The sequence below is a fragment of the Monodon monoceros genome, unplaced genomic scaffold, assembly GCF_005190385.1.
Source record: "Monodon monoceros isolate NGI ecotype Baffin Bay Population unplaced genomic scaffold, NGI_Narwhal_1 Super_Scaffold_5, whole genome shotgun sequence".
In the NCBI taxonomy this organism is placed as follows: domain Eukaryota; kingdom Metazoa; phylum Chordata; class Mammalia; order Artiodactyla; family Monodontidae; genus Monodon; species Monodon monoceros.
In genome coordinates this window covers 114,294,681-114,319,400 of record NW_021703782.1, presented here as the reverse complement: position 1 = coordinate 114,319,400, position 24,720 = coordinate 114,294,681, and the positions used below count along the sequence as shown (strand labels likewise).

At 57.7% G+C, this 24,720-nt stretch overlaps 2 protein-coding genes across 2 annotated transcripts; one reads left to right on the top strand and one right to left on the bottom strand.

The window, feature by feature from the left end:
* Window positions 1-590: 590 nt before the first annotated feature.
* Window positions 591-7,662, bottom strand: CCDC166 (coiled-coil domain containing 166). Its single transcript, XM_029202308.1, has 3 exons — window positions 6,537-7,662; window positions 5,479-6,445; window positions 591-1,813 (listed from the first exon to the last, which is right to left on the bottom strand). Exons 1-2 carry the CDS (start codon window positions 6,975-6,977, stop codon window positions 5,549-5,551), a joined length of 1,338 nt encoding a protein of 445 aa, XP_029058141.1. The 5' UTR covers window positions 6,978-7,662; the 3' UTR covers window positions 591-1,813; window positions 5,479-5,548.
* Window positions 6,976-24,622, top strand: MAPK15 (mitogen-activated protein kinase 15). Its single transcript, XM_029203517.1, is given in 21 exon segments — window positions 6,976-7,071; window positions 9,131-9,182; window positions 9,332-9,517; window positions 11,172-11,258; window positions 15,890-16,183; window positions 16,470-16,555; window positions 17,750-17,848; window positions 18,102-18,131; window positions 18,238-18,328; window positions 19,228-19,358; window positions 19,462-19,625; window positions 19,811-19,900; window positions 19,902-19,948; window positions 20,685-20,742; window positions 20,975-21,116; window positions 21,188-21,266; window positions 21,269-21,294; window positions 21,407-21,584; window positions 21,699-21,832; window positions 21,921-22,057; window positions 22,171-24,622. Coding segments are annotated over 21 exon segments (2,382 nt in total). The 3' UTR covers window positions 22,346-24,622.
* The last annotated feature ends 98 nt before the right edge of the window (window positions 24,623-24,720 follow it).

Here is a 24,720-nt window from a genome sequence, read left to right as displayed (position 1 = left end):
GCATCAGGGAACCCACAGGCGAGGGGAAGTGGAGGTGTGCGTGGGGGTCCTCTGGCCATGTTCACATCAGGGAGACTTGTGGGGAGAGGCGACCTCTTTGTTCCAGACTCCAGGCGTCTTTGCTTGCCCAGCCCCGAAGTAAAAACCTGCGGAGTGGGCTTCTGTAGGGCACCGGCTCGCACTTGGAGACTTGGTCACTGGGCAGGACACCTGTCCCCCTTGCTCGTGGGAACGCTATTTCAGGTTATCCAAAGGATTGGTGAAGGATTTTAATTTTTGTCTGAATTCCAGAGAGAAAAACGTGGGGGGCCATGAGGAGCTAGCAGAGCCCCAGAGGCATCGCACTGAGGGACCACCTGACCCCGATTTGAGCAAACCAGTTGTAAAAAGGCTTTTTTGAGACAATCATGGAAATTTGAACATGGACTGGGTATTAGGTGGTATTAAGGAGTTTGCTGTGATAATGACAGTGTGGTTCTGTTTTTAAAAGTCCTTAAGAAGGATGCATTCTGACAAATTTATGGGTGAAATGGCATAATGTATGGGATTTACTTTAAAATTCTAATAAAAAGAAGAAAGACAAAACAGTATTGGCAAAATGAGTTGTTGAAGCTAAGTGATGAGTATGTTTGGAACTTTCCTACATTTTTTTTCTCATTTTACAGGATATTTATATTCTAAGTTCATTAATACATACTGAAGATGGGTGAAAATAGCCATTAAGTTATCAAGTTACAAAGCTGTGTCAGTCTGCTCGGGCTGCCATAGCAACACACCACAGACCAGGAGGCTGACACGGTGGAAGTTTATTTCTCACAGTTCTGGAGGCTGGAAGTCAGAGATCAGGTGGCCGGTTCTGACAAGGACCCACCTCCCGGCTTGCAGATGGCGCCTTCGCACTGTGTGCTCACGTGGGGAAGGGAGAGAGCGTGCTGGTGTCTCTTCCTTTTATAAGGGCTCTAATCCCATGACAGGGCCCCACCCGACAACCTCATCTCACCTCATCACCTCCCAGAGGCCCCACCTCCAAATGGCACCACACTGGGGTTAGGGTTTCAACACAGGATTCGGGAGGGGGGATACAATTCAGTTTATAGCAGAAGCTTCTCTGGGTCAGTCCTGCCCACAGCCCAGCTGGGGAAGGGCCTTGCTGCTTCAGGGTGGCCCCATCACGGCCAGTGAGGCCTTAAGGGCACGGGACCCATGGCCCTCTGGAATAAATAGAAATGTGCCCTTTGGAACATCCAAGTGGCTTTTCTTATTTATAAAATCCAAACTTTTGTGCCAGCGCTTGTATTTTTCTTCCAGCTCAGAGCTGTGAGCAGGGAAGTGCCTGGTTTGTTGGTTTGTTCCCACCCCACGTGTGGAGTGGTGGAGGCCTTCAGATGGCCTTTGAGTGCAAGCTGGGATGGCCTGTCTTGGGTCTTTGGGCTTGTCCCGGAGCCCAGCTGGCCGTGCGTCCAGGTCGCCTGTTTCTGGTTTTTACTCCTTTGTGATGCTTCACCTCGTGACGCCATCATGTGGAATTAAGTGTGGACAACACAGAACTGCAATTAGCTACGTTCCATCTGACGACGATTATCGAGTGATACCAGTGGGTCACCCTGGCGCTTAGTGGCTGCCGAACAGTGGGCACATCCGGCTCCCCTTGCTGGCTGGCTTGTCCCAGCCTGCAGTTTCCTCTGTGCCCGGCTGGGCAGGCCCTGGTGGCGAATGCTTTGAGGGAGTGGCAGCGGGCAGACGGCAGGGAAACAGCTGCCTCCTTGTGTCCTTGTGCACGGCTCCCTGAGAACCCTTTGCTGGATGTGGCACCCTGGGGGGAGAAGCGTGGTGGTGAAGGCGCAGTAAGGTAGGTCTGCACCTCAGCTCCCCGTCCGCACGTCCCCAGGGGCAGGTGTCCTTAGGAAGCACCAGCCTTCTCAGCAGCGGGCTGTCCCATGGCTGGTGGAAAGGGACGGGTGTGCCCCTGGTGCCCGAGGCGTCCACCCCTCCGCACACCTTCTCCCCGGATGCGCCCACCACGTGCGATCTGTCCCTGAGCAGCTGCCGTGGGACCTGGCCCGCAGAGCAGAGCATCCCACACCTTCCATTTGGGGCCCAGAAAACCCAAGCTGGTGGGTCGTTGCTGCTTCGTCCCTGTCCTTCGTGACCCGCTGGACGCCCCTCCCCAGGAGTTCCTGTGGACGTTCACCCCAGGGAGAGGGGTGAGGTCCTGGCTCCCTTGGCTGATAAATCAGGCAACTTTTGTCTAGAAAAGGGAGCCAAGTCGTATTGTTTTAGTGAGATTTATTCCAAGTTAGGGGTCAACATGAGCCTCACACTAAATGAAGTATCTCCCTCTGGGAAATGGCAAAGAGCGAAAGATCCCCTCCCCTGGCCCGAGGGATGGTCTGCTGATGGCAGAGTGTGTCCTCAAGCGCCCGTCTTGTGCTGTGAAAATAAGCACGTGGTTTTGGTTTCTTGTCCTCAAAATAATGGACTCGTACTCTCCACGTCCTTCTACAGGTGCTTTTGTCCATCTCTTGTGGCCCTTCCGCGTCCCCATTCTTCTAACAGCGTTGTGACACGTGTCCCACGGGAGGCCACCTCCTGAGCTGATGTCTGCATGCATGGGCTGTATCGGTCTCCTGGGACGGCCGTGACAAAGTGCCACAATCTGGGTGGCTGAAGACAACAGAACTTACTGTCTCAGCTCTACAGGCCAGAGTGTGAGGTCAAGGTACCAGCCGGGCCGTGCTGCCTCTGAAGCCTCCCTCTCTCCAGCTTCTCATGGCGTCGGCCATCCTTGGCACCCCTTGGCTCGTGGCCACAGGGCTCCAGCCTCGGCTCTGCTGACACAGGTGTGGTCCTCTGTGTCTCTGTCTTCTTTTTTTTTTTTTTAATAATTAAAAAAAATTATTTTGGGCTGCATTGGGTCTCCGTTGCTGCGTGCGGGCTTTCTCTAGTTGTGGAAAGCGGGGACTACTCTTTGTTGCGGTGTGTGGGCTTCTCATTGCAGTGGCTTGTCTTGTTGTGGAGCATGGGCTCTAGGCCCGTGGGCTTCAGTAGTTGTGGCTTGCAGGCTCTAGAGCGCAAGCTCAGTAGTTGCAGCGCACAGGGTTAGTTGCTCCACGGCATGTGAGATCTTCCCAGACCAAGGCTGGAACCCGTGTCCCCTGCATTGGCAGGCGGATTCTTAACCACTGCGCCACCAGGGAAGCCCAACCACTAATCTTTTAACTGTCGCCATGGTTCTGACTTTCCCAGAATGTCACAGAGTCGGAATCATGCAATGTGCAGCCTCTTTAGGTTGGCTTCTTTCATTTAGTGATTTGCATCTAAGGTTCCTCCATGTCTTTCCATGGCCGATAGCTCATTTCTTTTTAGTGCTGATTGATATTTCATTTTCTGGATGGACCACCATGTATTTATCTACTCACCTACTGAAGGACATCTGGGTTGCTCCCAAGTTTTGTCAGTTATGAACAAAGCTGCTATAAACGTGCATGTGCAGGTTTTTGTGTGGACATAAGTTCTCAGTTCCTTTGGGTTGGAGCGTCATTGCAGGATCATATTATACAAGTATGTTAATTTTGTGAGAAACCACCAAATTGTCTCTTAGAGTGGCTGCAGCAGTCTGCATTCCCTCCAGCAAGCATGGGGAGTTCCTGTTGCTCCACCTCCTCGGGGCCTATGGGGTGGCTCTCCTCCATCCCCACAGGCACCGTCAGCGGGCAGCCTGCCGGGCAGACCAGGGCTGAGTTTGAGCAGCTTGTTAAGAGGGAGATGCTGGAAAGCTGTGCAAGGAAGAAGGAGCTACCAGAACAGCCCAACAGGGTTCTGAAAGTGAACTTTTTATCAAAGCCTAACGTACATACAGATGTGTCCCAAATGCTAAGGATGCAAGTGGGTGAATTTTCACAACGAGTAGCAATGTCTAATTTGTGGCTTAACAAAAGTCCAGGCAAAACTAAAATGTTGTTATAAGCCTTCCCTGGTGGCGCAGTGGTTAAGAATCCACCTGCCAATGCAGGGGACACGGGTTCGAGCCCTGGTCTGGGAAGATCCCACATGCCACGGAGCAACTAAGCCCGTGCGCCACAACTACTGAGCCTGCGCTCTAGAGCCCGCGAGCCACAACTACTGAGCCCACGTGCCACAACTACTGAAGCCCGAGCGCCTACAGCCTGTGCTCCGCAAAGAGAAGCCACCGCAATGAAAAGCTGCAATGGAGGGGAAAAAAAAAAAAAGAACCTATTGGTAACAAGATTTCATTTTTTTGAATAGATTTATTTATTTATTTTTTGGCTGCGTTAGGGCTTCGCTGATGCGCACGGGCTTTCTCTAGTTGGGGCGAGCAGGGCTACTCTTCATTGCAGTGCGTGGGCTTCTCGTTACGGTGGCTTCTCTTGTTGCGGAGCACGGGCTCTAGGCGCGCGGGCTTCAGTAGTCGTAGCACACGGGCTCAGTAGTTGTGGCGCACGGGCTTAGTTGCTCCGTGGCATGTGGGATCTTCCCAGACCAGGGCTCCAACCGGCGTCCCCTCCATTGGCAGGAGGATTCTTAACCACTGCGCCACCAGGGAAGTCCCTCAAGTGAACTCTTCTCAGAGAATTTGATGCTGCCAGCCCCCCACCAGCACTTCCAACCCAGAACCAGAACATTTAACTAAATTTCCACGGCAAGGTTGGTGGGGGCTGGGGGGGCTCTGTTTGAAAGCTGCGGTCTGAACTCCTCCCTCCACAGGGCCCAGGTCCATGGGCCACGGTGGCTCATCCGCCCTGGTCTCCCCCACGCTCCACCTCCCCAATGCAGCCGTTGATGAATGCAAACCACAGGTGAGGGAGAGCGTACTGACTGGCCTCCGTGCACTTGGACTGACAGCTAAATCAAAATTTAAAATTACCCTCCCCCCCGGAACTCCCTGGAGGTCCAGTGGTTAGGACTTTCACTGCCAGGACCCGGGTTCAATCCCTGGTCAGGGAACTAGGATCCCACAAGCCGCACGGCACGGCAAAAACAAACAAAAAAACAATAGGTTAAACATAAAAACGCCCGTGGCTCCCCGTGGCGCCAGAACAAAGCCCACGCTCCCCCCCCCACATGGCTCTCTTGAGCAGCTCAAACCACGCAGGCCCTCCTGGCCGCCACACGCAGTGGACCAGCTCCTCCCTGGCCCGCCAGACTCCCTTCCTGCTCTCATACTACCTGTCCATGCCCGTGATGTCCATCTCTGCCACCAGACTTCAGCCCTCATGGGCAGGACGATGGCATGGCCGACTCCCTCTGCCCCTGCCAGAGGTCAGCTGTGGGGTTGAGGGATGCTCAATCCTGGCAGACACACAGGGCACAGGACAATCAAGCTACCTTGCAGCTTGGAAACTGGGAGCCATAATGAGTGGTCCCTGCGCCGGCCAGAAATGCTGGACAGCGAAGCAGGCGGTGCCAGAGCGGAGAGGGGTGGGGAGGGGGTCACACCTTTATTGATAATCCACTCACCAAATCCGTGTCCTGCGCACCCCCGTCTCCCCCGCACCGTCTGGCCTCATTGGCCTTCCTCCGGGTAAGTTCAGGATCTCCCCAAGGCGCCTTCACCTGCAGCGTCACATTCACGGTCTCCTTCGACTGGGAGACGGGAAGAGCCCGATCCGGGGACGGACTTCCCAGAGAGGGTGGTGTTCTGTGAGGCGGCACGCAATGAGGACCGCGAAGGGGCCCAGGAATCCAGGCGTGGCGGGGTCAGGGACGGGACTCGGGAGCCTGGGCGCGACAGGGTCAAGGACGGGACCCTGGAGCTCGCATGCAATGGGTCCTGGCATGGGACCCGTGATCCTGCCTTCGAAGGGGCCAGCGACAGGACCCTGGAGCCAACACGCGACGGGACCAATGACGGGACCCAGGGAACCGCGAGCTTCGACAGCAACGATGGGGCCCAAGAGGCCGCGCGCCACGAGACCTGAGACGGGTTCCGGGAGGCCGAGACTGATGGGGCCCGGGAGGTCGCGCGCGACTGGATCGTGGTGGAGGCGAAGTGCTCAGGGTGCGAGTTGGCCAGCGGCGGTTGCCAAAGCGACGGGCCCTCGGGGCCCCGGCGCAGCCAGCTGTGCACGTGGGCCAGGTCCCGCATGTCCTCGTGCTCGCGCCGCAGCTGTTCACGCTGCTCCAGCAACTGGCGCCGCGTGTCGTGCAGCACCTGGGCCCGGCGTTGCAGCCGCAGCAGCTCCTGCCGCAGGCGCCCGTTGTCCTCTCTGATGGCCTGTGTGTGCGCGATGAGCGCGCGCGCCGCCTCCCGCTCCGCGCGCCGCGCCAGGGACTGCACGCGCTGGCGCGCCTCGCGCTCGAAGGCTGCTTTGTCCTCCAGGAAACACCGCTTCATGCGATGGAGCAGCTGCATGTGCTCCACGCGCATATGCAGCAGCTCGCGCTCCAGCGCCCGGATCCGGGCCAGCTGCTCCAGCTGCAGCTCCTGCGGCGGGGCCGCGGGTCAGCTCCGGTCCGCGGCGTGCACCCACCTCGCCCTGCCCGCGCCCGGCCCTCCCGCGGGGGCGCGTACTGGCCTTGTAGGGCTGCAGCTCCTGCACCTGTCGCGCCATCTGCGCCGCGCGCGTCTCCATCTCCAGCAGCTGCGCGCACACCCCCTCCTCACGCCGGCGGTAGAGCGACGCCAGCTCTGCGCGCTGCCAGTGGATCTGCGTCAGGTCCACGCGGTTCTGCTCCTCCAGCCGGACGATAGCGTTGGCGCAGCGCTGCGCGCGCGTGCTCACGTAGCTGGCGTAGAGCCGGTTCTCCTCGCGCAGGCGCTGCGCTTCGCAGTCCAGGAAGGCGTTCTCCTGCAGCACCTGGTCGACGCGCTCCTCGCAGGCGTCCAGCTGCTCCGAGAGCAGTTTGTATTCTCGCTGCAAGTACTGAGCGCTCTCCGATAGCGGCGGCTCGGTGCCCTCTCCCGCCGCGCCAGACCGGCCCCCGGCGCTCGGCCCGCGCTTCCTCTTGGGCACCATGGGTCGAGGCCTCCAGCCCGCTCCTCCAGCTCAGCCCTTCCCCTCGACCAGCCCGAAGATTCTGGCGGGGTTCGACGCGTCTCAGGGTCACGAGGTTGGGAGAGGCAGAATCAGGAGTTTGGGGTCAATCAAGGGTCAGGGCATCGTCGCCAACCTTTACTAGGGGGCTTCTTCAGGACCTTGGCCGCCCGTCGGGGTTTGTCCACCTTTAGCTCTGTTGGCGGTCAGCCGGTCTCCCCGGAAACAGAACTTAGCCGCCCTCCCCAACTCCCGCCCCGTTGCTTGCGCAACAGACTGCGAGTGGTCGGGGCCTGCTCTCAAGGCCGGGCCGGTCCTCCGCAGACTCGGACCCTGTTCCTTCCCAGAGCACACCGCACCGTGGGCCGCCCCTGCCCCTCCCGGGCTCCTGCGCCGCACACATCTGTCGCGGGAGTGTCTAGGTCGACCTGGGTCTCTTAATTTCTGTTTCGAAGCAAGGCAACCGATGGGCAGAGGTTTTTAAATTTTAAGTCGTCCGGGCCTCCCGATTCCCCGGCGAGGTGTCCTCGCGTTAAAGCTCGTAAACGCCTCCTCCCAGAAGAGGTGTGGCGAGCGTTTCGTTCTCCTCTGTCTCCGGATTCCTCGAGACCGGGTTCTTCCCGGCGGGGCAATTCCCGATTACGCAATCCGGATGCAATCGAAGGTGGAGTCCTGAGGGAAGCCACGCCCCAGCCACGCCCCCAGCCCCGGTCCCGCCCGGAAGACCTCCAAACCACGCCCAACCCGGGCTCGGCTCCCTCCCGGCCCCTCGCACCCCGCCCGGTCCGCCCCCCGCCCCCCACCCCCGCCACCAGCCGGAAGCGTCCACCTCTGCGCTCCCAGCCCAGTCCGGCCGCAGAGGCTGCGCTTTGCCTCTGCCCCGCGGCGATTAGGGGCAGAAGGGGACCTTGTCCCCTCCGTTTCCTCGGGCTCGATCCCCGCCGACAGCCACGGGGCGCGTGGGTGTTTCCGGGAGCAGCCCCTCTCCCAGGGAAGAGGGGGGCGCCCGGCGTGCAAGCGGGCTGAGATGCCCGCCACTGCGGACGTCCGGTGGCTTTCTCTCACTGTGTTGGGAAAGCGGTGCCTGGTGTCCACCAGGTCCCACCACCGCCCACGGGAGACGGAACTCACCTCCAAGGGCCCAGATTCAAAGCCAAGTGTCACTCTTGATACTTCTCCGCACCCTTGGGGTCCTTCCCCCCTCCCTTCGTGAATGGCGTGGGGGGGTCTCTGTCCCTCCCGGGGCCAAGGCTGCAGTACCCTCGGACTCCGGCCGGGAGGCGTCTGGAGGGTCACTCATCTCTTGGCAGGGACACCGAGCTGGAAGGACACCGGGAGGGAGAGGGCCAGCAGTCTGCTCAGCTTCTGGCAAGGCTGCCCCCTCCCGTCCCCCTTCTCCTCCCACCCCGGCCCCTTCCCCGCAGCAGGCTCTGCTAGGGGCCTGCAAGGACCTTGAAGGCTGCGGCAGAACGTCCCACCGGCTTGTTCCTGGGATGCTGCCCTCACCACTCAGCCCCTGCCCCCAAGCCTGGGCAGGCCGCCGGAGGGCACACCTTCCTGCCCTCACTTACTGTTCCTTCTGCCTCGGAGCCCTCCCTACTGAGCTCCGGAGACTTGGGGTTTGCGCCCCTTCTCAGGAGTCCCAGTGGGGTTGGGCTGTGTGTCTGAGCCGGGGGTGAGCGCTTCCTGCGGCCTCTGCTCCCATTTCACAGATGGAGAAGCAAGCACAGAGTGAGCTGCCCGAGGACTCTTGAAAGCACTGCGTCTGTGACTTGGACCTTGGTGGGCTCTTCCCACTGTGTGCACTGCCTCTCTGGCTGAGTCCTCTCCTGTCCCTGCCCTGTGCCCTGGGACAAAGGGAGGAGCCAGCTGCTTTTAATTGAATCCCACTCCACGGCAGCCTGAGGCCACATGGCCAGTGCCTATGACCCTTCCACCTGCCAAGGGCAAGTGGACCTGTGGAGGTGGGGGTGGGTTCAGGTGATGCCAGAGACCCTGTCCTTGGGGCTCAGCCCCGGTGGGAGTCTGACACCACAGAGGCGGCCAGATGCTGAGCAGAGGTCAGACAAAGGGACCCTGGGGGCCTGGCAGTAGGGCTACCTCAGCCCCACCCCGGTACCTTGTCCCTTGATCAGAAGCGCAGCGCTGATGGCGATCACCATGGCAAAGGGGAGGATGGGCAGGAATGTGAGTGAGGTCCAGGAGAGCCTGTCTATCCAGTGCGTCCTCTGGCTGAGGTCAAGCCCTGGAGAGCCCAGACCCAGCTGTTCTCTGTGCCCTGGGCAGGACCCAAGTCTGTCCCCTCCCCTATATCCCAGCTTGTGTGCTGCCTGCAGACCTGCCCCACCCCCTCCCCTCACCCCAACCTAAGCTGGCCCTGGGCCAGGCACCCTTCCTCAAGTGGCGGCCCCTCCACAGCCAAGTACCTTGGAATCAGTGCCAGACCCACACCAGGCTCACGGTCAGCCCCAGGTGGAAGGACCAGATCCAGGCCACGATGTGCGTCAGCTCCCACAGCCATGGTGCCCCTGGAGGAAGTGCCCTCTCCAGACGCGCGGTGCAGTGAGGGACACGGCGGCACCGCCACCCGAGTCCCATGAGCCAAGGCAGGTGGGAGCCAGCGGGAGCCCCGGGGTGCGTGTATGTGCAGAGCACGTGAGGGCCGGCTGGGGCTCTGCGGTGATGCTGCTGCGGTGATCCGGGCCCTGGCCTCCTCAGGGTCAGCGGGGTCGCAGCTTCGGGGAGAGGCTTCGTTGGAGCCCAGGGCCTGTGGGCTTGGCTCCCTGGTCCTCCCTGAGCAGCCAGACCGGGGCGGCTGGGCCTCGGGGTGTGGTCCAGGTTGGTCTGCATGCCCCCCCTCCCAGGGGTGCTCACCTACCTGTTTGTGAGGAAGAGGATGACAAACAGAAGGATGCCCAGAGCCCAGAGCCCTGCGTAGGCCCCGATGGCGATGCCAGCGCCCACCTCCACGGGCTGGCTCAGAGATGCCCCTCAGAGACAGCCACGAGGAGGTGCCCAGCTGGGGGGAGCACCCCCTCGGGGGACCCCCGTTTCCAAGTCTGGGCACATGATCTAGAGACAACCACAGCTACAACCCCGAGGTGCTCTCCTGGGAGGGGCCCAGGCAGGTGCCCGGAGTGACCTGGGGTACCTGGGTCCATAGCCCACGCTGGGAGCAGGAGAGAGGGGAGCCCAACTTCAGAGACCCAGGTACAGGGGAGCACAGCAGGTCCACCCCACAGGGTCGGGGGCTGCACCGGAAACAGGGTGGGCGGTGGGCTACACTGTGACACACACGGGGACACAGCTGATATCTACTCAGACTTGGACACTGAGGGGAAGGAAGGGGTGGGGCCCATACTCAGACTGTGACACTCTGCAGTGTGGGAGGTGCGATCCCTGTGAGCTGGTCTCCAGGGTCATAAGGAGGCTGGTGATGGATGAAGCAGGAGGTTTAGGCCAAATCGTTTCAACCTGGGGGGTTTGACCTGCCACACGCCCGCTCCCCCTAACTCTGGGCCTCCTGGATGAGGCCCCCCAAACTGCGCATGATCTCCCCGTGGGTCAGCTAAAAATTAAATGCACAGTCCCCACACTTCTCAATGCATAGTAAATACCCCGAGTCAACAACGCACTCAAAACTAAGGTGAAGGTTACAACTGCATGCAATAAAACTGTCAACTGACAACCGATGAGAAAATAAAAACTTGACAAAATTTACATCTGCCAGGATATTTGGACAAGGGAAAGTTGGACTGGGTAGAAATAATGGCCCCGAGAGAAAACACATAATAGCACATTAAAAAATAACTAATGGATGAATCAAATATCCACTGAAAATTTGATTTAATAATTAAGTAAATGTAATGAAGTTCATGCTGCAGAATTCCTCTTTTGCTGAAATTCACTGATTTGGGGATAATTCTGCTTAGGGCCACGTTCTTGGCTGCAGAATGGCAGGGCTGAGGCCTCCTTTGGCTGCGGGTTCCTGGGGGAAGGCAGGGAGAAGAGGGGCTGGCCTGCTAGCTGGCACATGTCCCTGCTGCTCCAGGGGCCAGAGGTCCCACTGCCCCCAGCAGCTGCATTGGACTGCTCCACGCCCCCCACCACCACCAGGCCCCGCTCTTGTCGACTGAGTTTACTAAGGCTCCCACTTGCCTTTCCTGCTGCCCACAGCTGGGGGAACGCCCAGCTGTGCCTTCCGAGTCAAGCATGCCGACCTTCCTGGCCTCTCGGCCCGCTCCTCACCTCGGACCCTCCGTAGTGAGTCCAGCTGTCATCCCTTTCAGCCTGTCCAAGTGGTGATCAGTCCTTCCTCCATTTCCATCGATGGGCCTTCTGTTCTCTCCGTCCTTGTGGCCATAGAGTTTTTCAGTTTATCTTTATGTTTTTTTTTTGGTTTTTTTTTTGTGGTACGTGGGCCTTTCACTGTTGTGGCCTCTCCCATTGTGGAGCACAGGCTCCGGACGCGCAGGCTCAGCGGCCATGGCTCACGGGCCCAGCCGCTCCGCGGCATGTGGGATCTTCCCGGACCGGGGCACGAACCCATGTCCCCTGCATCGGCAGGCGGACTCTCAACCACTGCGCCACCAGGGAAGCCCTTTATGTTTATTATTGATTATATTTGGGGAATACTCCCACTCATTCAATGGACTTGCCATCTCATCTAAGTTATCAAATATATTGGTGGGAGGTTGTTGACAATAAACCCTTATTTTCAATGTTTGAAGGATCTGGTAGGAAGGTAGTCTTTCATTCCTGACACTCGTAATTCCTCTGTTAGTTTTCTAATTTTATGTTTATTTTTATGTTCTGTATCAGTCTTCTTGATTACAAGATGTCAATAATATGAAAACATTTTTAATATAACAGAACATTTAATTACATCCTCTTTCCATCAATGCACGAGTCATTTAATGATGTTTATATCAGCCATTTCCACTGGCAGGAGGCTTTCCACTAAAGGCTCCAGCGGTTTCCACGGTACCATGTTTCTCACCAGATTTAGTTCATTTCCAGCCTGAAGAATCCCCTCTCCTGTTTGGCACTCTTCTAATTTTTTAACGCTGGGTTCCACTTTAACCGTACCCAGCTTCTCATTTGTAATCTCTTCTGTATGCTTTCTATACACTACATTTTTAGGGATTGGTTCGAGAACTCTAGACTCACATTTTTTCCCTTTGAGTACATTAATGATGTCATTGCTTTTCCTTCTGCTTTGAATTGTTTTTTTCTGATAAAAACTCTGCCGTTATGCTTATTTTCGTTCCTCTGCATGTAAATTTCTTTGGTTACTTTTAGTATTTTTTCTTTATCACTGTTTTCAGCAATTTAGTTACGAGTTCCTTTGTGTTTTTCCTACCTGGGCTTCATTTAAATTCCTGGATTTGTGAATATCTAATTTTTTCTTTAAATTTGCAAAAATTTCAGCCATTACTTTCTCAAACATGCTTTCTGCACCCCCCTTTTGTTGACACTGTCCCACAGGTCAGTGAGGTGTTTTTTTTTTTCCTGTGGGTTTCAATTTGGATAGTTTATATTGCTGTGTATTTGAGTTCACTGATCATTTTTTCTGCTGTGTCCATCCACTGAGTTTTTCATTTCAGATATTTATTTTTCAGCTCTAGAAATTCCATTTGGTTCTTTTTAATAATTTTCCTTTCTGATTTCACTGTATTCATGCTTTCTTTATATCCACGAGCATACTTATGGTAGCTGTTTTTAGAGTCATTGCCAATTCCACCATCTCTGTCCTTTCTGATTTCACTGTATTCACGCTTTCTTTATGCCCACGAGCATACTTATGGCAGCTGTTTTTAGAGTCACTGGCAATTCCACCACCTCTGTCATTCATGGGGCTGGCTCTATCAGCTTATTTCTCTCCTGGATACGGCTTCCTTTTTGCTGCTTCCTCCCAGCCTTGTAACTTCTTTTTTTTTTTTAGGTGAAATCACATAACATAAAATTAACCATATTGAAGTATACACGTTAGTGGCATTTGGTACTGTCACAATGTTGTGTAACCGCCACTGCTATGTGGTTACAAAACATTTTCATCACCCCCAAAAGGAACCCTGTACCCATTAAGCAGTCACTACCCGTCTCCCCTCCCCTCAACCCCTGGGAACCACTAACCTGCTTTCCCTGTCTATGGAGGTACTTATTCTGAATATTTCATTTAAGTGGACTCATATAATATGCGACTTCTTGTATCTGACTTATTTCACTTAGCATAATGTTTCCAAGGCTCATCCACATTGTAGCACATATCAGTACTTCATTCCTTTCTATGGCTGAATTATATTCTATTGTCTGTATAGATAATATTTTCTTTATCCATTCATCAATGATGGGCATTTGTGTTGTTTTCACCTTTTGGCTTTTGTGAAGAGGCTGTTGTGAACACTTGTGTACAAGCATTTGTTTGAATACCTGTTTTCAGTTATTTTGGATATATACCCAGAAGCGGAATTGCTGGATCGTATGGTAATTCTATCTTTAACTTTTCGAGGACTTGCCAAACACTTTTGCACAGCAGCTGCACCATTTACATCCCGCCAGCACTGTATGAGTTCTGACTTCTCGCCATCCTTGCCAAGACTTTTTTCTGAAAGTCATCCTAGTGACTGAGCGTGGCCTCATGTGTCTTGATTGCATTTCCCCGATTGCTAACGACGTTGAGCATCTTCTCCTGTGGCGCTGACCATTTGTATATCTTCTTTGGAGATATGTCTATTCAAATCCTTTGTCCATAATTTTATTTATTTTTATTTATTTACTTTTTTGTTGTAAATGTTTTATTTGCTTAACAATATATCTTCAGTAACTTTTTCAGAGCAGTATATATAGATATAAAACACAGTACTAGCTACGTGGTATTCTCTATATAATAATAGCTGTATAGAATGATTGAGGTATGATTAATTTAACCAGTCTTATACTGATGAACACTTACATTGCCACCAACTTTTCCCTACTAAGACAATGCTACCGAAAACTATTTTTACCCGCTTGTGAGATTTTTGTATGACAAATTCCTTTTGAATCAAATGACACATGCATCATACATTTTTTTATAGAGATCGCCAAATTGTTAGTGAGCTACAAGAGAACGAAGATAGATAACAATACCAAGAAAACAACACGTGAACAAAACAAGAATTTCAACAATGAGACAGAAATCATAAAAAAGAACCAAACAGAAATTGTGGTGCTGAAGAATACAATAGAAACGAAGAATTAAAAACCCAGTGGAGAACTTCAACAGCAGGCTTGATCAATCAGAAAAATGAATTACTGAATTTCAAGCCAAGTCACTTGAGCTAGAGGAGGACAGTGGTCCGTGAGGCTCATTGCAGATAACATGGAGGCAATGTCCGCAAGCCAGAAGGGTGCCCCAGAGGCAGCGTCGGGGCCACGTGTGTGGCAGGGAGGCCTGGGCTTTCGCCTCCCTCTGGTTCCTAGGAAGCTGGCCAGCAGTCAGTGCAGGAGCGGCAGAGCAGAGGCGTAGGCTTCAGCACATCCTCCTCCCCCTCTTCAGCCTGAGCTGGGATGTCCAGGTCACCCAGGTGGCCGGAAAGGGGGTCAGCTGCCCAAGCACGGGAATTCTCTTCACCAGGATATGGAGACTCTTCAAGCACCAGGAGCACAAAGTCATTGTTGGGGTGGAAAGTGCAAGGGAAGTATCATCCGTTACCGATTTCCTGTGAATGAAATTGTACATACATCTCCTTCCAATGCGCTTTCTCATTGGCTCCTTCCAAACCAAGGGCTTAAAGCTGTGATTGACATTTTTCTCATCGTAAGTCCTCTCGGGACATTGTATAGCCTGTGTATAAGCTAAACTCCAGACTTGATTCAAATTTCACCAGTTTTCCCACTGCTGTCCTTTTTCAGTTCCAGAATCCAATCCACGGTGCCTTTAGTTATCATATCTCTTTAGTGTTCTCTGGTGTGTGACAATGCCTGTCTTCCTTTGCTTTTCATGACCTCATTTATGTAGCCTCCTCTTGATGTACTCATAGGTTGTTTCCAGTTTTTCACAATTGCAAGCAATACTGCCATGAACTTTCTTGTATATTTTGTACAGTGTGCTAGTATTCCTATGTGACTAAGAGCTTTCAGGTCCTTCTAGCGCTGATTTTTTTCTTATTCCTGTTTACAGATGAGGACGCTGCAGAGCTGCAAAGTTATGTCACTTGTCCACTGTCACACAGTGAGTCCGTTCCAGAATTGGGATCAGAGGCTCCATTTCCTGACTACTATTTGGCTCAGTTCTCTATTACATATCACTGGGAAATTATTCTTGTAAAAAATTATATCCTCTAGAAAGATCATTCGGCATGCTATATAAAGTCATATGATGAAGCACCTTCTTCACTATATCTACCAAAAATATTTATTGGGACCTAAGAATAGGGCACTCTATGAATGCCGAAGGAGACGCTGAAAGATACAGGAAGTAGTTTTTTCCTTCAAAGCACTTGCGAATTTAGTTCTGCACATAATATTCATTAACTTAACAAATGCTTATTGGGCTTCCCTGGTGGCACAGCGGTCAAGAATCCACCTGCCAGTGCAGGGGACACAGGTTCGAGCCCTGGTCGGGGAAGATCCCTCCAGCTTTGCCCACCGCCCCCTGCTGATACCTTGGTCTCCATCCCTGGGCTCCAGCCACACGGGGCCTCCCTGTGGCTCCAACGCGCCAGGCACACTCCCACTCGGGGCCTTTGCCTGGCTGTCCCCTCGGTGCTCCCACTTCCTTCCCTGGCTACCCCCGCCCGTCGGCCCCCTTACCTGGCTTCCTTTTTCTGCGAGCGCTTGACCTCTGCGCACGGCAGCCCCCTCTCAGCCAGTCTCATAGACTCTCACCGCCTCCAGGTTTGCTCTCCCAGCCGCTTGCCGGGACCCCCGCCCTGGAACTAACCCCCAGTTTCCTGGCGGTGCCTCCGCAACTGCCCAGTTCAAGCGCTCGCACCCGCTGGGGATGGCCCGGCCCCTGCCGCCAAATGCCCAAGGAGTGGAGGGGCTGTCTGCGAATGACACCCTAACCGTCGGCACCCCTTTAGCAGAGACCGGAGAAGCAAGGCGGAGGAAGGAAAGAGCGTCCCGGGCGGTGGGCACTGCACGTGCAAAGGCCCGGATTGGTGGAGAGGTTCTGGAGGCTGCAGCAGGCTCCTTGGCCGCAGGTGGGGCGGGGGGCGGAAGGCGGAGAGGGGCACCTTCTGGGCTCTGGCCTGGGCCACGCGGAAGGGCGGTGGGCAAGGCGGCGAGGGTCCGGGAGCGGTGCCGAGGGGGCGGGACTGCGGGGTGGGGCTCCACGGCAGCCCCGGATTGGGCGGGGCTTGGGCTGCAGACCCCGCTCTGCCCCGCCCCGGCGCAGGCGCAGGGAGGGCTCCGCCGTCGGTTCCCAAGGCAACGGGTTTCAACGGTTCGAGCCCAGCTCGTGTCTGGAGGCCTCCTGGCGCCCACCAGCCGGCGTATGCGCCGCCGAGATGGACCGTCACGTTGCCCAGCGATACCTGCTCAGGCTGCGGCTCGGAAAGGGGATGAGCTCGGAGGCGCCTGGGCGTCCGCCGGACCAGGCCACCTGCAGGGCGTGGGCAGGGCCAGTAGGAGGACTGTGGCCTTCCACTCTGCCAGGGACTCCTGGGCTTGGGTCCTGCCTCCTCCACGAGCTGGAGGTGTGGGCCTGTTCCCAGGGAACTTGTCATCTGGCTCTGGGAGACAGGTGACAGCCAGGACCCCCAAGACCTCAGTTCGGACCCTGGTGCCCCATCCACCCACCGTCCCCACCCACCACCCCCGGCTCCCGGGCTGCCTCTCCCGTGCCCACAGAATGCTCTAGGGAGACCGGGCACACGTGATCCAGTCGCTGAGGGGGAAGGGCCTGAGCCAGTAAACTGAGTGGGCAGAGTGGAGGCCAGAACCTTGTGTGAGCCCATGTGCATTTGTGATTGTGTGAGCATGTGGGACTGTGTGAGAGTGTATGTGTGAAGGTGTGTCACTGGGTGTGTGCAAGTGTGTGATGAGGGAGGGGAGAAAAGAAAGTTTCAGACAGTGCAAGCGGCAGTGCAAAGGCCCTGAGGCGAGGACCTGCTGGGCTGTTGGGAAACAGCAGGGTTGAGGTAACTGGATAGGAGTTCTAGGGGGATGGTCTTATCATGTGGGGCTTTGGAGAACTGCAAGGACTTTGGCTGCTACTATGAGTGACACGGGGAGGGTAGCAGCCATCGGTACCACTTTACAAGGCTCACCCCGCCCACTCTGTTGAGGATGAACAGTGGGAGTGGGTGAGAGAGAGTAGTTAAGAGATCAGTGTAGTGATACAGGCTGGAGGTGCGAGAGGCTCAGACCAGGGCGGGGGCAGCAGAGATGGTAGAAAGTCTTTGGATTCTGATGAATCCTGAATGTGGAACCAACAGGATTTGCTGACAGGCTGGATGAGGTATACGAGAGAGGGATCAGGGTGACTGTCGGAGAAGGGGCAGGCTTCAGATCCTGCCCAGGAGCTCCCTCCCATCTGTGACCTCATATCCTCCTGGGGCCTCCCCCGATACTCTCTGGTCTCCAATCCCCCTTTGTTCCTATCAGCCTCCTCTGGAGGCCTGCAGCTTCGAGGGCCTCGCCCCTCACCACACAGCATCCCTCCCCCGGAACCAGAGCAGGAAGGAGGAGGCTCATGTCTGCAGGGGGCAGTCTGGCCGGGCAGGGGATGGCCCTATGCCAAGCAGGCTGACCGCCCTCCTCCCCAGGCCTATGGCATCGTGTGGAAGGCGGTGGATCAGAGGACTGGCGAGGTCGTGGCCATCAAGAAAATCTTTGATGCCTTCAAGGACAAGACGGATGCCCAAGTAAGTGAGTAGGAAAGCAGTGTGGGAAAGGATGAGGCAGGGCTGTGGGGTGGCCCCCCTGCTGCCTTGTGTCTGGAAGGCACAGCATGAAGCCCAGTCACAGCAGGTTTCTGGCATTTCTCAGAGCACCGCCCCCTGCGACCTCATGGGCCAGCGGGTGTGCAGGTGGCGAGCATCAGTCCCTTCGCATCGTCTCCAGACACGGGCTTCCTTCTTGCTCTGCAGCCACACTCACGTTTCTGTCTCCTTCCAGAGGACGTTCCGGGAAATCATGCTGCTCCAAGTGAGTGGCCAAGGCCGTCTGCCTGCTTCTCCAGGTGCAGTCTCGCCAAATAAGGGGGAAGTCTGGCCCCTTGACCCCCAGGACACAGCCCCCGCTCTCTCCCCAGGAGTTTGGGGACCATCCCAACATCGTCCGCCTCCCGGGTGTGACCTGGGCAGAGAATGACAGGGACATTTACCTGGTGTTTGAGTCTATGGGTGAGTGAGGCCTCCCTCAGACCCCAGCCCCACCTTTGTCCCGGCCCAGGATGCTCCCACCCACATCCCAGTGGTCTGGCTCCCTCTGTATGTTCCTTTGCTGCTTGGTCCCCGCAGTAGCCACTGCACTCAGCTTGGGCAGTGTCCCTGTGGAGCTGGAGAGTGTCAGCCCCCCAGGCCTGGTGGCAGGTATCTTGAACCCTCTCTGTGAGGTTTCTGCTTTGTCCACTGCTTGCAGCTGCATTTGTTGTTGTTTTTTTTTAATTTTTAAAATTTTTATTCATTTATTTAACTTCTGGTCTTCGCTGCTGCACGTGGGCTTTCTCTAGTTGCGGCGAGCGGGGGCTGCTCTTTGTTGCAGTGTGCGGGCTTCTCATCGCGGTGGCTTCTCTTGTTGGAGAGCACGGGCTCTAGGCCTGCGGGCTTCAGTAGTTGTGGAACACGGGCTCAGTAGTTGTGGCTCGCGGGCTCTAGAGCGCAGGCTCAGCAGTTGTGGCGCACGGGCTTAGCTGCTCTGCAGCATGTGGGATCTTCCCGGACCAGGGCTCGAACCCGTGTCCCCTGCATTGGCAGGCGGATTCTTAACCGCTCCGCCACCAGGGAAGCCCTGCATTTTCTTTTTTCTACTCATTTGATAAAACAAAGGCAACATGAAATAAAGTATAAAAATAATTCCACAAACTTTTATTGCTGTGCCAACAAAGACAGTGGACAAGCTTGAGAAGCCAGCAGGGGCTCCTGGGCAGTGCACACATCCAGGACACGGCTCTAAGGCTGGCCAGTGGGACCTGAGGTCTGTGGGCATTGGGTAGGCTGAGGTGCCCCCATGAGGGCTCAAAGTGGGCCAGACTGGCCCGCTCTCCCCAGGCCCACCAGACTGACCTGCACACCCCCCCCAGACACCGACCTGAATGCCGTCATCTGCAAGGGCACACTGCTAAAGGACAGCCACAAGCGCTACGTCTTCCACCAGCTCCTGCGGGCCACCAAGTTCATTCATTCAGGATGAGTTATCCACCGGGACCAGAAGGTGCCGCCCAAGCCCTGTCCACTGAGCTCCACGGCCCGCACCCCCACCCCAGGGTCCTCAAGCCGCCACCCATGTTAGCCCTCAGCCCACCTCTTTTCCCGAGCCATCCAACGTTCTCCTGGACGCCAGCTGTTTGGTGAAGCTCTGCGACTTTGGCCTCGCCCACTCCCTCAGCGGCCTCCCTGAGGGGCCCGAGGGCCATGCCCTGACGGAGTGCGTGGCCACGCGATGGTACCGGGCTCCGGAGGTGTTCCTGTCCTCGAGCTGGTAACGGTGACCTACCCCCATCCTGCCGCCACCTCCCCCTGCAGGTCCCCCTGTGCTCTCCTGCCCCGCCAGGGCACTTGGGCCTCCTTATGCCCCCAGTGTCTGAGACCCCCCAGAAGTACCTCCTCCCACCCCCACCTCCGCCTCTGGGGCTCCCCCAACAACACCAGCCCTCCCTGCCCCAGGTACACCCCCGGGGTGGACATGTGGAGTCTGGGCCGCATCCTAGGGGAGATGCTAGCGGGGCGGCCCCTGTCCCCGGCACGTCCACGCTTACCAGCTGGGGCTGATCCTGGAGGGCATCCCACCACCCTCCGAGGACGGCGAGCGTGTGTGCGGGGGTCCACTGGGCACCAGGGACACCGAGGGTCAGAGCACACAGCTGTGGGAGGGGCAGCACCTGCCGGACCAGGACTGAGAACAGAGGACAGCCCGGGAAGGGATGGGGGTGGGGACGTGAAGGTGGAGGGACGGGGAGGGTCCGGAAGCCTTGGGAAGAGTGGAAAGGGCAGGCCCTGCCGAGGGTGGACCCAGAGAGGAGCTGCTGGGGGTTTCGGGGAGCAACTGGACAGAGTCCACCGGGGCCACAGGGTCCACGAGGGTCAAAGAGTGCTCATGAAGGGTCCGTCTGGGTCAGGACAAGGGCACTAGCTCTGCGGAGGGGTGAAGCAGGGGTCCTTCCTTCTCCCTGGGGGAGAGGGACGAAGGACAGCGTTGGAGGAGCCCTGTCCTCTCCCCGGGTTTCTGCTCTGGTGGAGAAGGCAAGGGGCTCCCCTGTGGAGGTGGGAGCACAGGGTATGGGGGACGCGTGTGCACGTGTGAGCGTGCAGCCTATGGAGGGTGCAGGAGTGTGCAAGGACTGGGCACGTGTGGGTGTGCTTATGCACGAGTGGCGGCGCCCGACCCAGTATTCGGGGTTTGAGCCCTGCCAGAGAGCCAAGGCCCTGCAGAGAGGAGGTCGCTCAACGGGTCAGAAGCGGTGGCCGGCGACCCCCCTGAGCTGCCCGCCCGACCACCTTCGGGACTCCTGATCACAGCGCCTTCGGCGCCCGCTCCCAGACCTCCTGGCTCTCGGCGCTGGCTCCGGCGCCTCGGTTGTGCAGCGCCTGGGGTCCCGGTGAGTGCGGGGGCTTCGGAGCCAGACCCAGCGCCCTTCCCGCACCTTCAGGGTCCCCAGCCCAGAAACTGTTGGTCAGGCTAAAAACGAGGAGGCCCCAGTGTGGGCGCAGCTCGCCCTGGCCGGCGGCAGGAGCTGCACCAGGCCTTGGGGAGGAGGAGACCTGAAGGGAAGCAGGGCTCTGACGCGCCTGCGCGCTGCCCGAGGGTGGTGCTAGGGAGGGAGCAGAGAGCAGGAAGGGGGGGCGGACCCTGGAGCGGCTGAGAGGCCGGCTGCCCACAGGCCGGGCCCTGGACCTCCGCGAGTGGCCCCTGGTGTTTGCCCCCGACAAGCGGCTCAGCGCGGCCCAGGCCCTGCAGCACCCCTACGTGCAGAGGTAGGGGAGGCCCGGCGGCCGGGCAGCCCAGGTCTCGCCTCTCCAGCGCCCGCCTCGCCGGCGCCCCGCCGGTTCCACTGCCCGGCCCGGGAGTGCACCCTGGAGGCGGACGTGCGGCTCCCGGTGCACGAAGGAGCCCAGCTCTCGGCCACCGATATCGCAGCCGCCTCTATCAGGTGCTCCGGCCCGCGATCCCCATCATCCCCCGTGCACGCACCCTCGAGGCCTCCCCCGCCCCAGCGACCCCCAACCCCCCGCGCACCTCCGAGCGCCCCTCGCCTCTCGCAGATGATCCTGGAGCGCAGGGGTAACGGCCGCGTCCCGAGGGAGACGGGCCTGGACGGCGTCCCCACGCCCCCGGTGCCCCCACTCAAACCCAGAGCCGCGGCCAAGCTGCCCTCGGGCTCGCCTGCGCGGAAGCCCGGACGCCGGCCTCGAAGTAACCCCGGTCACGGCCCCGCGCACGGTGTGTGGTCTGGCGGCCGCCCGCGCAGAGCTGCTGGGGTCCCTGCTGTGTGGGGCCACCAACCGCCAGCAGCGCGGGACCCCTGACTCGGGACTTGAGCTTCCGACCCCACAGATGTCCCCGGCGGAGCCAAGGACCCTCCCAGGCAGAGCTCGGCCCCCCTGCACCAGCCTCCGCCCCCAGGAGGTCTTGGGAGAGGGAAAGGGCCCCGCTGGGCGACGGCAGGACTCCCCTCGGCATCCTGCTGGGTAGGTCGTGGGAAGGGGGGCACGGGAGGACCCCTCCCGCAGATCCTTCTCGACGGTGCCAGTGATCCTGCGACACACCCCTTCCCAGGTGAAGCCCAGCGGGAGGGGGGCGGCGCCCTCCTTGACCTCGCAGGCCGCCGCCCAGGTGGCCGTCCAGGCCTTGATCCGGAGTGACCGGAACCCGGGCCGTGGTGGCAACGCGGCCGGCGCGTGACCGGTGAGCCCGCGCCCCTCCCGCCCTCCCCTCCCTTCCACCTTCCTTCCCCCTCCCCCGTCCGCTTCCCTCGCCTCAGGTCGCTCCCTCCACGCTTTCTACGACGGTCCTCGTCTGCCTGCAGGTTCCTCCCCGGCCTCCCCGGAGGCCGGCCCGGCCGGAGGATGTTCAGCGCCTCGGCCTCGCAGGAGGCCCAGGGGGCCGCGCGGGCCGCGCTCGGGGGCTGCTCCCAAGCCTACGGGACCGTCTGCCACTCGGCGCTGGGCTGCCTGCCCCTGCTCCCCGGACCCCGCGCCTGAGCCGCCCTATGGGTCTTCAACCGGCCATCCCCGGCACCCAGCCCCGCGCCCCTCCCCCAGTCCCTGGATTGCCCCTCCTCCAGGCCTCCCCCCCACCCTCCCACCCCCCGCCCGAGACCCCAGCGCTCTCCACCCACCTTTTCCCCAACCCGCCCTCTCCTGGGCACATTTGAGTTCTGCAGCTTGTCCAGGCCTCTTTGGGGGAGTAGATGAGGTTCACACTCCAGCCTCAACCACCTTCTCCAGTAAAGTGTGGTCTGTCTGTCCCAGCCTGCCAACCCAACCTTCCTCCTCGGCTTCCTGCAGCCCACCCCTTTTCGAGGACACAGCCCTTGAGAAGCCTCGTGGACACCATATGCTGTCACCCTGGGCTCCTGTCTGGTCACCTTTGTCCACAGCAGGCCTGCCTGACGCTTGAGCACATCAGATCCCAGCTGGGGCTGCTGCAGGCTCTCCCCAGGGTGGTCCTGGCAGGAGAGGGTCTTGTGTAGTGCATCTGTTGCCTGGGTGCAAGCTACCATGTGACCACATTTGTGGCCTTGAGCCAGAGCAGGAAAAGGGACAAGATGGGGCAGCGCCCCTGACTGCAGCCATTGTCAGTCACCCCAGCCCATGCCCCACCAACACAGTGACTGACACCCAGTTTGTCTCCAGGCCTTGGTTGGGGGAGGGGGAGAACAGCTGGGAATGTCTTGTGGGGCTCAAGGCTCCCTCCTCTGGTCATCACCAGGCAAAGGGCCTGGTGTGAGCCCAGGTGGTGTGGGGGCCAAGGAGGTGGGAGGGGCCCAGCGGGCGCTGAGGTGTCTCCTGGTCCCAGGCACGCCTCACACCGCGTCTGACCCTGGGCAGCGGTCAGGACACAGGGAGGCCACTTCCCAGCTGCCTGGCCGGAGGAGCTCACAGCCTAAGGGTTTCGGCCTGTGCAGTGCTGCCAGGAGCAGGAAGCTCTGCCCTACTGTAAAAGACACGGGCTGCTGCGGGGGAAGGGCGAGGCTTGGGCAAGGAGAGCTGGGCAGAGGGTGGACCCAGACCTGGCAGCTACAAGAGAGATTCAAAGGCAGAGAGAACAGGGCTTGGGGGAAGGCCAAGGATGGGGCCACCACAGTTCTGGCTTGGAGGTGAGCTATTCACGAGATGGGGACTGCCCAAGGGGCAGTTGTTTGCATTTCTAGAGCCTGAGGCATAGCCCCAAGTGATAAACAAGGGGGACATATGAGACTAGGATGAGTGCCACTGCGCAGAAAGGGGCAGGGGGCCCAAGAAAGTCCAGCCCTGAGTGCAGAGGCAGTGCTGCTGGGACTGGAGGGCCCGGGAGGCCCAAACAGCTGGGCAAGTGGCTGCTTGGCACCCAGGCCAGGGGAAGCCCCAGGTCGATGGGAGCTTCGAGACGAGGCTGGGAAGTGTCTGCTGGGCTAGGCAACCAGGGGCTGTGCCTACACAGAGGGCCAGGCGGCGGCGAGGATGGGCAGTAGGCAGCTAAGTGTGGCAGTGAAGTGAGGCCTGCACAGGAAGGGGCTGAGAGGTGGAAGGGGTCTGTGTTGGTTAGAAGATGCGGGTAGAGGTATGGCAGTATAGAGGGGGAGGGGTCTTTAGTATACTCAACAGGGATGGGTGGTCGTATCCAGAGGGAATCTGAGAAGGTCATAAGGCTAAAGTTGCAACACATAACTGGGTGATTGTATACATATAATTATATACATACACACACACACACACACACACATTTGGGAACATGCTGGAATATTTTGTGCATTGTTTTATTAACACCAAAATGCGCAGAATCACATTTGAGGAGATGTCTTATTGAGCACAATGTGGAGGACGCAGGTGGCAGGCTCTGAGGGCCTCTGGCCTCTCCCTGGGCAGAACCTCCATTTCCTGCGAGGGCCTCCCTCAGCGATAGGCCTGGCCAGGTCTGCTAAGAACAGCTGTGCACCAGGCCAGGTAAAACCAAACTCGTCAACGAGCACGTGAAGGCCCAGAAATGCTCCAGCTTGTCCGGTTCCCCAGTGACCTTTCCCATTCGAACCAAAGTCTCTGCTGTTACCCCTACCTGGGTGGTGGCTTTGGTAAACAGACTGCGAGCCGCCAGGGAGCAGGTGTCCCCCTACCCCACCTCCCCTCCCTTTACCAGCTGCTCGGTCAGAAGTGCTGCCTCACTCAGCAGTCTGGTTCCTTACATCCTTTCCCAGCCAGAGCAATTGGGGTTCCTTATACTTGAAAAAAAAAAGAAAAAGAAAAAGAAAAAGAAAAAAAACCTATTTAAAAAGAAATAGCGCAAACACTAATTTAACAGTACTAGCACCTACTGTGGGGGGATTTCTAAGCATTTGGTGCCCAAATGTGCCATTCCAGATCTACTGTCCGGAGGTAAA

Coding starts and splice junctions, on each gene's coding strand:
- CCDC166 (XM_029202308.1), bottom strand. CDS start 6,977: ATGGTGCCCAAGAGGAAGCGCGGGCCGAGCGCCGGGGGCCGGTCTGGC. Junction 6,446..6,536: donor AGGAGCTGCAGCCCTACAAG/GCCAGTACGCGC, acceptor GCCCCGCCGCAG/GAGCTGCAGCTGGAGCAGCT.